Here is a 12,266-nt window from a genome sequence, read left to right as displayed (position 1 = left end):
TTGATGAAAAAAAATTTAAGTCAAAATCCTCTTATTATGAGGGCTCATGTAGACCGATTTTTAAAAATTGAGTTATATTACCGTTCTCCGTCTCAAATTGAAGGTTTTGTCTTTAGAAACAACTTTTGTTTTGGACTTTTTCCAAATTTTGCGTTTTCGATGTACAGGAGCCTTTTAAAGATGTTAGCAAAAAAAATTGATGAAAAAAAATTTAAGTCAAAATCCTCTTATTATGAGGGCTCATGTACCGATTTTTGAAAATTGAGTTAGGTCACCGTTCTCCGTCTCAAATTGAAGGTTTTATCTTTAAAAACAACTTTTGTTTTGGACTTTTTCCAAATTTTGCGTTTTCGATGTACAGGAGCCTTTTTAAGATGTTAGCAAAAAAAATTGATGAAAAAAAATTTTAGCCAAAATCCTCTTATTATGAGGGCTCATGTACCGATTTTTAAAAATTGAGTTACATTACCGTTCTCCGTCTCAAATTGAAGGTTTTGTCTTTAGAAACAACTTTTGTTTTGGACTTTTTCCAAATTTTGCGTTTTCGATGTACAGGAGCCTTTTAAAGATGTTAGCAAAAAAAATTGATGAAAAAAAATTTAAGTCAAAATCCTCTTATTATGAGGGCTCATGTACCGATTTTTAAAAATTGAGTTATATTACCGTTCTCCGTCTCAAATTGAAGGTTTTGTCTTTAGAAACAACTTTTGTTTTGGACTTTTTCCAAATTTTGCGTTTTCGATGTACAGGAGCCTTTTAAAGATGTTAGCAAAAAAAATTGATGAAAAAAAATTTAAGTCAAAATCCTCTTATTATGAGGGCTCATACCGATTTTTAAAAATTGAGTTATATTACCGTTCTCCGTCTCAAATTGAAGGTTTTGTCTTTAGAAACAACTTTTGTTTTGGACTTTTTCCAAATTTTGCGTTTTCGATGTACAGGAGCCTTTTAAAGATGTTAGCAAAAAAAATTTAAGTCAAAATCCTCTTATTATGAGGGCTCACATACCGATTTTTAAAAATTGAGTTATATTACCGTTCTCCGTCTCAAATTGAAGGTTTTGTCTTTAGAAACAACTTTTGTTTTGGACTTTTTCCAAATTTTGCGTTTTCGATGTACAGGAGCCTTTTAAAGATGTTAGCAAAAAAAATTGATGAAAAAAAATTTAAGCCAAAATCCTCTTATTATGAGGGCTCATTTACCGATTTTTAAAAATTGAGTTATATTACCGTTCTCCGTCTCAAATTGAAGGTTTTGTCTTTAGAAACAACTTTTGTTTTGGACTTTTTCCAAATTTTGCGTTTTCGATGTACAGGAGCCTTTTAAAGATGTTAGCAAAAAAAATTGATGAAAAAAAATTTCAGTCAAAATCCTCTTATTATGAGGGCTCACATACCGATTTTTAAAAATTGAGTTATATTACCGTTCTCCGTCTCAAATTGAAGGTTTTGTCTTTAGAAACAACTTTTGTTTTGGACTTTTTCCAAATTTTGCGTTTTCGATGTACAGGAGCCTTTTAAAGATGTTAGCAAAAAAAATTGATGAAAAAAAATTTAAGTCAAAATCCTCTTATTATGAGGGCTCATGTACCCATTTTTAAAAATTGAGTTATATTACCGTTCTCCGACTCAAATTGAAGGTTTTGTCTTTAGAAACAACTTTTGTTTTGGACTTTTTCCAAATTTTGCGTTTTCGATGTACAGGAGCCTTTTAAAGATGTTAGCAAAAAAAATTGATGAAAAAAAATTTCAGTCAAAATCCTCTTATTATGAGGGCTCATGTACCGATTTTTAAAAATTGAGTTATATTACTGTTCTCCGTCTCAAATTGAAGGTTTTGTCTTTAGAAACAACTTTTGTTTTGGACTTTTTCCAAATTTTGCGTTTTCGATGTACAGGAGCCTTTTAAAGATGTTAGCAAAAAAAATTGATGAAAAAAAATTTAAGTCAAAATCCTCTTATTATGAGGGCTCATGTACCGATTTTTAAAAATTGAGTTATATTACCGTTCTCCGTCTCAAATTGAAGGTTTTGTCTTTAGAAACAACTTTTGTTTTGGACTTTTTCCAAATTTTGCGTTTTCGATGTACAGGAGCCTTTTAAAGATGTTAGCAAAAAAAATTGATGAAAAAAAATTTAAGTCAAAATCCTCTTATTATGAGGGCTCATGTACCGATTTTTAAAAATTGAGTTATATTACCGTTCTCCGTCTCAAATTGAAGGTTTTGTCTTTAGAAACAACTTTTGTTTTGGACTTTTTCCAAATTTTGCGTTTTCGATGTACAGGAGCCTTTTAAAGATGTTAGCAAAAAAAATTGATGAAAAAAAATTTAAGTCAAAATCCTCTTATTATGAGGGCTCATGTACCGATTTTTAAAAATTGAGTTATATTACCGTTCTCCGTCTCAAATTGAAGGTTTTGTCTTTAGAAACAACTTTTGTTTTGGACTTTTTCCAAATTTTGCGTTTTCGATGTACAGGAGCCTTTTAAAGATGTTAGCAAAAAAAATTGATGAAAAAAAATTTAAGCCAAAATCCTCTTATTATGAGGGCTCAGGTAGAGATTTTTAAAAATTGAGTTATATTACCGTTCTCCGTCTCAAATTGAAGGTTTTGTCTTTAGAAACAACTTTTGTTTTGGACTTTTTCCAAATTTTGCGTTTTCGATGTACAGGAGCCTTTTAAAGATGTTAGCAAAAAAAATTGATGAAAAAAAATTTAAGTCAAAATCCTCTTATTATGAGGGCTCATGTAGAGATTTTTAAAAATTGAGTTATATTACCGTTCTCCGTCTCAAATTGAAGGTTTTGTCTTTAGAAACAACTTTTGTTTTGGACTTTTTCCAAATTTTGCGTTTTCGATGTACAGGAGCCTTTTAAAGATGTTAGCAAAAAAAATTGATGAAAAAAAATTTAAGCCAAAATCCTCTTATTATGAGGGCTCAGGTAGAGATTTTTAAAAATTGAGTTATATTACCGTTCTCCGTCTCAAATTGAAGGTTTTGTCTTTAGAAACAACTTTTGTTTTGGACTTTTTCCAAATTTTGCGTTTTCGATGTACAGGAGCCTTTTAAAGATGTTAGCAAAAAAAATTGATGAAAAAAAATTTCAGCCAAAATCCTCTTATTATGAGGGCTCATGTACCGATTTTTAAAAATTGAGTTATATTACCGTTCTCCGTCTCAAATTGAAGGTTTTGTCTTTAGAAACAACTTTTGTTTTGGACTTTTTCCAAATTTTGCGTTTTCGATGTACAGGAGCCTTTTAAAGATGTTAGCAAAAAAAATTGATGAAAAAAAATTTAAGTCAAAATCCTCTTATTATGAGGGCTCATGTAGAGATTTTTAAAAATTGAGTTATATTACCGTTCTCCGTCTCAAATTGAAGGTTTTGTCTTTAGAAACAACTTTTGTTTTGGACTTTTTCCAAATTTTGCGTTTTCGATGTACAGGAGCCTTTTAAAGATGTTAGCAAAAAAAATTGATGAAAAAAAATTTAAGTCAAAATCCTCTTATTATGAGGGCTCATGTACCGATTTTTAAAAATTGAGTTATATTACCGTTCTACGTCTCAAATTGAAGGTTTTGTCTTTAGAAACAACTTTTGTTTTGGACTTTTTCCAAATTTTGCGTTTTCGATGTACAGGAGCCTTTTAAAGATGTTAGCGAAAAAAATTGATCAAAAAAAATTTCAGTCAAAATCCTCTTATTATGAGGGCTCATGTACCGATTTTTAAAAATTGAGTTATATTACCGTTCTCCGTCTCAAATTGAAGGTTTTGTCTTTAGAAACAACTTTTGCTTTGGACTTTTTCCAAATTTTGCGTTTTCGATGTACAGGAGCCTTTTAAAGATGTTAGCAAAAAAAATTGATGAAAAAAAATTTCAGCCAAAATCCTCTTATTATGAGGGCTCATGTAGAGATTTTTAAAAATTGAGTTATATTACCGTTCTCCGTCTCAAATTGAAGGTTTTGTCTTTAGAAACAACTTTTGTTTTGGACTTTTTCCAAATTTTGCGTTTTCGATGTACAGGAGCCTTTTAAAGATGTTAGCAAAAAAAATTGATGAAAAAAAATTTCAGCCAAAGTCCTCTTATTATGAGGGCTCATGTAGAGATTTTTAAAAATTGAGTTATATTACCGTTCTTCGTCTCAAATTGAAGGTTTTGTCATTAGAAACAACTTTTGTTTTGGACTTTTTCCAAATTTTGCGTTTCCGATGTACAGGAGCCTTTTAAAGATGTTAGCAAAAAAAATTGATGAAAAAAAATTTAAGTCAAAATCCTCTTATTATGAGGGCTCATGTACCGATTTTTAAAAATTGAGTTATATTACCGTTCTCCGTCTCAAATTGAAGGTTTTGTCTTTAGAAACAACTTTTGTTTTGGACTTTTTCCAAATTTTGCGTTTTCGATGTACAGGAGCCTTTTAAAGATGTTAGCAAAAAAAATTGATGAAAAAAAATTTAAGTCAAAATCCTCTTATTATGAGGGCTCATGTACCGATTTTTAAAAATTGAGTTATATTACCGTTCTCCGTCTCAAATTGAAGGTTTTGTCTTTAGAAACAACTTTTGTTTTGGACTTTTTCCAAATTTTGCGTTTTCGATGTACAGGAGCCTTTTAAAGATGTTAGCAAAAAAAATTGATGAAAAAAAATTTCAGCCAAAATCCTCTTATTATGAGGGCTCATGTAGAGATTTTTAAAAATTGAGTTATATTACCGTTCTCCGTCTCAAATTGAAGGTTTTGTCTTTAGAAACAACTTTTGTTTTGGACTTTTTCCAAATTTTGCGTTTTCGATGTACAGGAGCCTTTTAAAGATGTTAGCAAAAAAAATTGATGAAAAAAAATTTCAGCCAAAATCCTCTTATTATGAGGGCTCATGTAGAGATTTTTAAAAATTGAGTTATATTACCGTTCTCCGTCTCAAATTGAAGGTTTTGTCTTTAGAAACAACTTTTGTTTTGGACTTTTTCCAAATTTTGCGTTTTCGATGTACAGGAGCCTTTTAAAGATGTTAGCAAAAAAAATTGATGAAAAAAAATTTCAGCCAAAATCCTCTTATTATGAGGGCTCATGTAGAGATTTTTAAAAATTGAGTTATATTACCGTTCTCCGTCTCAAATTGAAGGTTTTGTCTTTAGAAACAACTTTTGTTTTGGACTTTTTCCAAATTTTGCGTTTTCGATGTACAGGAGCCTTTTAAAGATGTTAGCAAAAAAAATTTCAGCCAAAATCCTCTTATTATGAGGGCTCATGTACCCATTTTTTAAAAATTGAGTTAGATCACCGTTCTCCGTCTCAAATTGAAGGTTTTGTCTTTAGAAACAACTTTTGTTTTGGACTTTTTCCAAATTTTGCGTTTTCGATGTACAGGAGCCTTTTAAAGATGTTAGCAAAAAAAATTGATGAAAAAAAATTTCAGCCAAAATCCTCTTATTATGAGGGCTCATGTACCGATTTTTAAAAATTGAGTTAGATCACCGTTCTCCGTCTCAAATTGAAGGTTTTGTCTTTAGAAACAACTTTTGTTTTGGACTTTTTCCAAATTTTGCGTTTTCGATGTACAGGAGCCTTTTAAAGATGTTAGCAAAAAAAATTGATGAAAAAAAATTTCAGCCAAAATCCTCTTATTATGAGGGCTCATGTACCCATTTTTGAAAATTGAGTTATATTACCGTTCTCCGTCTCAAATTGAAGGTTTTGTCTTTAGAAACAACTTTTGTTTTGGACTTTTTCCAAATTTTGCGTTTTCGATGTACAGGAGCCTTTTAAAGATGTTAGCAAAAAAAATTGATGAAAAAAAATTTCAGCCAAAATCCTCTTATTATGAGGGCTCATTTAGAGATTTTTAAAAATTGAGTTATATTACCGTTCTCCGTCTCAAATTGAAGGTTTTGTCTTTAGAAACAACTTTTGTTTTGGACTTTTTCCAAATTTTGCGTTTTCGATGTACAGGAGCCTTTTAAAGATGTTAGCAAAAAAAATTGATGAAAAAAAATTTCAGCCAAAATCCTCTTATTATGAGGGCTCACATACCGATTTTTAAAAATTGAGTTAGATCACGGTTCTCCGTCTCAAATTGAAGGTTTTGTCTTTAGAAACAACTTTTGTTTTGGACTTTTTCCAAATTTTGCGTTTTCGATGTACAGGAGCCTTTTAAAGATGTTAGCAAAAAAAATTGATCAAAAAAAATTTCAGCCAAAATCCTCTTATTATGAGGGAAATTAATTTTCACTTCCAGCTAAATTTATCAAATTTAGGTTGAAAATTAATTTTGGATGGTTCATAACGATATTTTATATTTATAAGAAAAAGCGTTATAAAGCAAATTTTATCAAAAATTATTTAAGAAAGGACTTAATATTGACTTCTTTTATTTTAATTTCAATTTATTTTTATAAAAGGAACTACATTTCCGTTAAAAATTACTCACCATTTAATTTTTTCTTTATAAATACTTTTTTTTTTCTCAACAGATTCAGTTTCCTTTCAACTTTTGACAAAAAATGAAGCTTTTTTTACTCACCTGCTTCTGTTTGATCCGAATTTCGTTTCAAAACGCAACCATCAGCTACGATTGTCTTTCAATGAATTCCGAACATTGCTCTTTAACCAATATCAACTTTAACAAAACCGAAGAAACGCTAATTTTCAACTCAAATATCAGAGAAGAAGTCTTCCGAGTCACTGTTTCCAAGTCATCAATTTCCGTTTTAACGTCTGACTTTTGCAAATCCTTCCGGAACACGGAAATATTTAAATTACAATCGATTGCTTTGGAAAAAATCAACGAAAATGCCTTGGAATCATGTGAAAAATTAAGCAATTTCGACGCAATGAAGAATTATTTGCGATATTTGGATGAAAAAACCTTCAAATCAAACAAAAATCTCGAATATTTGTTCCTCAGCACGAACAAATTGCGATGTTTGCCCGTAAAAATTTTCCATGGACTCAAAAATTTAAAAGAACTTTACTTGTCGTATAATAATTTACGTTTTTTACATCCTGAAACATTTTCCGGGCTCACGGATCTTCGTCTTTTATCGCTGCAAAGCAACGAATTACTCGAGTTTGACGCGTCGGAAGTCGTGCGTCACTTATCGAAACTCAACACGATTCATTTGAAGTACAACGAGATCAAATGCAGCGAATTTCAGGAAATTTTAAAAGTTTTAAGGGAGAAAAATTTAACTTTTGACAGAACTTTAACGCAAAATGACTGCGAACCTGACGAGGAATACGAATTAAGAAATTCTTGCATGATGAAATTTGAAAAAAATGAAAAAAGTAAAAGCCGAAAATTAACAAAAAATTCGGTTTTAATAGCGATTTTTTATGTGAAAATTCTAATTCTACAGAAAAACTAAGAAAATTTCTTCAGCATAACGATTAATAGTTTATTATTGTCAACAATCAATCTTTTTCGTTACATTAAATTCAGTAAATAGTATTCTTTTTTTGTTGGAATGTTCGTTAGACAATTCAAAGCACAACTAAAACACACGATAAATAAACGAACTAACATTTTTTTAACATTTTTTTTAAATGCAGATCATTACGTTTCAAATTTAAGCCAATTTAATATTTTTAAGCTGATGCAATAAGCAAAATTTTTGATATATTAAGTTAATTTCCATTAATTTAATTTTTTAAAAAAATTAAATTATAAAAAAAATATTTTAAAATTTTTAACGGTCATTTTTTGAATTGACATTTACGAATTTTTAATTTTTTTAAAGTTAAATAATAATTATTCAGAATTTTTTTACGTATTTAAGGAAATTTTCGGCTGTTTTTTTTTAAATTTTATTTTGATATGATATTCTTATATTTTTTCTAAAAAAAATATGAAAAATATTTAACAAAAAATTATTTAAAAATATAAATGGATATTTTTCGACGTTTAAGAATTTTTAATTATTATTTTTTTAAATAAGAAAATTTTATTTGAGGTTATTTTTCAAAAAAAAATTAATTTCTAAAATAAAAAATAAATAAATAAATTAAATAAAAATAAATAAAAAAATATTTTTTTCGTTAAAAAAATTATTCCTAAAATTATATAATAATTTATTATATATTATTTTTATAAAATTATTATAATTAGTACTGTAAAAAAATTAATTTAAGCGAGAATTAATTTCTTAAAAATATTAACATTTATTTTTTGTGATTTTTAAAATTTTTAATTAAATTTTATTTTAAGTTTTTATTTAATTCTAAATATTTTTGGTCTTTTTTATCTTCTAAATTAAAAAAAAATAAAATTATTTAAATAATAAAAAAAATTAAAAATTTAATAATTAAAATAAATTGTAAAATAAATTTAAATTTAATAAATAAACTATTTAGATATTAGTTTAAATTTATTTAAATTTTAGAAATTAAAAAATTAATTTAAATTTAATTTAATATTTTAAAATTTTTTAAGATTAAATTTTTAATCTAATTTCTAAATAATAAATTTAAAATTTTAATAAAAAAAATAAAATTTTTGGAACAATTAAATTAGTAATTTTATTTTTTTAAAAGTAAATTTAAAAAAAAATTGTCAATTATTTTTAAATATTAAAAAAAAACTAAATTTAATTATAAATTAAATAATTTAAAATAAAATAATAATAATTTGCTTATAAAAAAAAAATAATTAAAAATTTTATTTTTTTTTAAATTCAAATGATCAAATTTAATTTTTGGAAAATTTATTTTTTTTTTAATTTTAATTTTAAATTTAATTTTTTAGTTTAAATTTAATTTTTAAGTAAATAAATTTAAAAATTTAAATAAAAAATAAAATAATTTAATTTTTTTAAAATAAATTAATAAATTTAATTTAAATTCAACAAAAATTTAATTAATTTTTTTAAAAATTGGAAACACTTTTGCTCATTGCATCAGCCTTAAGTAACACTCTCTCATCCTCTCAAACTTATCAACTCTAAATTTAAACTTGTGCCGGTTTATTTGACTTCCCCAAAACCATCAACACCTTTTGCAAGAACGACGTCACACAACTCAGCATATTATTGAACCATCTCGGTTTACTCTTCCACGCGATAAAAACCACATAAACTGGAATACTCGACAATATCATGAGACATCCGTATCCCGTCTCAACTGGCGACGCAATCATCGGCACAATCACGACAAAAAGCGTCGCCAGCAAATAAAAGATCGGAAACAGCAAATTAACTTTGATGGGTCTTTCGAGATCGGGTTGTCTCCATCTTAGCCAAGGCAAGCACAGGACAGCAGCTCCAATGCTCAACCAAGTCGCGAATCCAACGTAATTAATTAGCGCGAAAATATTCGAAGACATCAAATAAAGGAAGGATAGGAGAGCCATGATGAGAACCGCTGGCGTCGGGGTAAGTCGTTGAATTTGAATCATCGTCAAAATTTCGGGCATTTGTCCTTCACAGGCACCTGCGTAAAATAATCGCGATGATGTTAGGAGAATTCCATTGACCGCTCCAAAGGTTGAAAGAGCGACAAAAACGGGAATGGTCCACGCAAACATCCCGAAACAGCGATCGGCGAAGGTAACTGCCACAGCTTCGGACCCCAAAACCTCCACGGGCGACAAAATCGTGTAAAAAGCGACATTTGTGAAGAAATAAACGACCGTCACAAGTGTACAGGAGATGGCAATCGCTCTCGGTAAGTTCCTCACGGGATCCTGTAACTCTTCAATTATGAAATTCAAGTAATTCCATCCGTTATAGGCGAAAAGTCCCGAATAAAAAGACAACGCCAACGACGTAATTTCGTGTTTCGTATTGTCAAACGTGAAATATTGCGTGTGTCCCGTGAACAAAAAGTACAATCCAGCTCCAATGATGATAAATAACGCCAAAAGTTTGGCATATGTGAAGACATCTTGTACCGCCGTCGCCCATTTGACATCCCAGCAATTCACAAAAGTCAGGATGCAAATGCAACAGAACGCCAAAAGTCTCGCTGCATCATCCGGGGGTTGACAATCCGGGAAAAATGGCTTCAAAACGTACACGGAAAAGGTCAGGGCGACAATTGCTTGCGAACAGGGCCTCACAATCATACATTCGATCCACAAACGGATGAAAGCCATGAACGGTCCGAACGTTTCCATGAGGTAAGCGTAATCTGCGCCCGATTTTTTGATCATTGTACCCAGCTCGGCGTAACAATAAGCTCCTACCATCGAAAAAAGGCCCGAGATGACCCAAACTATCAATGCCATATTAACGCTGCCTGTGTTCATGAGGACTCCTGTGGGCGAAATGAAGATTCCTGAACCAATGATGGACCCAACAATAACTGTGACGCCGTTCATGAGCGTCATTTTTGCCTTCAGCCCGATTTCTTCTTCTTCCTGTGGCGCGACGTCATTTTCCTTGAGACTCCCCGTGGACTTGCGTTTTGTCAGGGCTTCGTTTTCCATGATTTTTGGATGGCTACAGGTAAATATTTACAAATTTCACTTTTTTTGATGTTAAAATTTCAACTAATGACGAATTTTGTGATGTCACATTACTAAATCTTAAACGCCACTGACTCCATATGGAGAGAATTTCTGCGCATGCGCAATAAAAAAAATTAAGCGCGCAACTGCATTTGAATGCTGTGTGAGTTCCCGATTTTTTGGGGGGTGACGACGACGACAACTAATAAATTTCAGTTGGTTATCAGCGTTCTGCGTATCCAGACGTTCGTGTCTCGCTTGAAAAAAAATTAAAAAAAAAATTCGGAGCAATGATATTTGTTTGACGACGAAGTTCAGTGAGTTACTCGGTTTGAAACATTTTCTACGTTGAGGCAGGCTCGTCGCAGCAATTTTTCAAGAGAGAGAGAAAAAGAGAGAGAGTGGTACATATGCAGCATCTCTGATCGGTTGTTGAGCGAAAAAGGAAGAAATTTCGGAAAATACGGGCGTTAACCGTGTTTGTGCGAAAAATACGAGAAGTGTTTGTGTCGGAATTTCATCTGTCCGAGGTTAAAAATTGTGAAAAATATCTAAAAATCATTTTTTCATCGCAAATTTTGGGGAAATCTTGCACTTGAACATCCCAAAAATTGAATTGACATAAAATTTGGGAGAATTTCAAGCAAGAAATCCCCTAAAATTAGTGATGAAAAAAAATTTTAGTGATAAAAACTACATTTTACACATAAATACATATATAACACACATACATCGCGAAAAGGAAATTCATTTTCCAGGGAGTTTGTGAAAAAAGTGCGCGCGCTCTAAAAATTTACAAATTTTCAGAAATATATTTTTTGAATTAAAAAAAGTTTTTATTTGAAAGATTTGAAAAGTTCAAAAGTTACAAAAGATTTTTACTTGACACACAGAACAACAAAGCATTTCATGAAAAAAATTCGAGTGAATGAGAAAAATTTTAAATTTTTTATAGGTTTCAGAACGGAAGAGCGGAAGAACAGTGAAAGGAAAAAAAAGTATTTTTTTGAACAGAATATTAAATAAGTGAAAAAATAATTGAAAAAGTGTTAAATTAAAAGGATCCTTTTGAATTATTCACACGGTAAGTTTTTTTTATATTTTATTTTAATTTATTGTATTTTAATTTTTATATAATTTAATTTTTAATGGCAAGAAAAAAAAAATAAGTTTAATAGTTTTTATTTTAGATTTTTTTTTTTAATTTTAAAAATTATTTTGAATTATTAAATAAATATTATTTTTAACTATTTAAAAATAAAAAAAATATTGTTTTAAATTAATTTCAACTAAAATACTCTTGATAAAAAATTATAAATTTCATTTTTAATTTTTTTAAATAAATAAATTTTTCAAGCTCAATGTTTTAATTAATTTTATTATTTTTTGAATAAAAAATATTTTTTTAAATATTTAAAAAATATTTTTTTAATTTTTTTTTTTTTTTTAATAAATTTTATTTAAAATTTTAATTTATTTTTATTTTTCTTAATTTTTTATAAACAAAAAAAAAATTTTAATAGAAATATTTTATTTAAATTTCATTTTTTTTTTTGAATTATTTTTGAATTAAATTTAAATAATTAAAAAAAAATTGTATTTAAAATTTTTTTAAAATTAAAATTGATTTCAACAAAAATATTTTTGAAAAAAATTATAAATTTTTTTTTTTTTAATAAATAAATTTTAAAAGTTTAATATTTTTTTAAATTTTATTAATTTTTTATATTAATAAATAAAAAAATTATTTAAATTTTTTTTTTTTAATAATTATTTTAATTTAATTTAATTTATTTTAAATAATTAAAAAATATTT

At 28.5% G+C, this 12,266-nt stretch overlaps 2 protein-coding genes across 2 annotated transcripts; one reads left to right on the top strand and one right to left on the bottom strand.

Annotated features, from left to right (window-relative positions):
- The first annotated feature begins 6,509 nt into the window (after positions 1-6,509).
- On the top strand, positions 6,510-7,373 carry LOC134829127 (leucine-rich repeat-containing protein 70-like). Its single transcript, XM_063842123.1, has one exon. It carries the CDS (start codon positions 6,510-6,512, stop codon positions 7,371-7,373), a length of 864 nt encoding a protein of 287 aa, XP_063698193.1.
- A 1,549-nt stretch (positions 7,374-8,922) lies between these two features.
- Positions 8,923-10,504, bottom strand: LOC134831421 (Y+L amino acid transporter 2-like). The gene has a single exon (XM_063845148.1). It carries the CDS (start codon positions 10,427-10,429, stop codon positions 8,951-8,953), a length of 1,479 nt encoding a protein of 492 aa, XP_063701218.1. The 5' UTR covers positions 10,430-10,504; the 3' UTR covers positions 8,923-8,950.
- Positions 10,505-12,266: the final 1,762 nt, after the last annotated feature.

This window comes from Culicoides brevitarsis, chromosome 2, assembly GCF_036172545.1.
Source record: "Culicoides brevitarsis isolate CSIRO-B50_1 chromosome 2, AGI_CSIRO_Cbre_v1, whole genome shotgun sequence".
NCBI classification, from domain to species: Eukaryota; Metazoa; Arthropoda; class Insecta; order Diptera; family Ceratopogonidae; genus Culicoides; species Culicoides brevitarsis.
This window is presented reverse-complemented; position numbering and strand designations above follow the sequence as displayed.

What these genes read in the sequence shown, in the direction of transcription:
- LOC134829127 (XM_063842123.1), top strand. Translation starts at nt 6,510, where the DNA reads ATGAAGCTTTTTTTACTCACCTGCTTCTGTTTGATCCGAATTTCGTTT.
- LOC134831421 (XM_063845148.1), bottom strand. Translation starts at nt 10,429, where the DNA reads ATGGAAAACGAAGCCCTGACAAAACGCAAGTCCACGGGGAGTCTCAAG.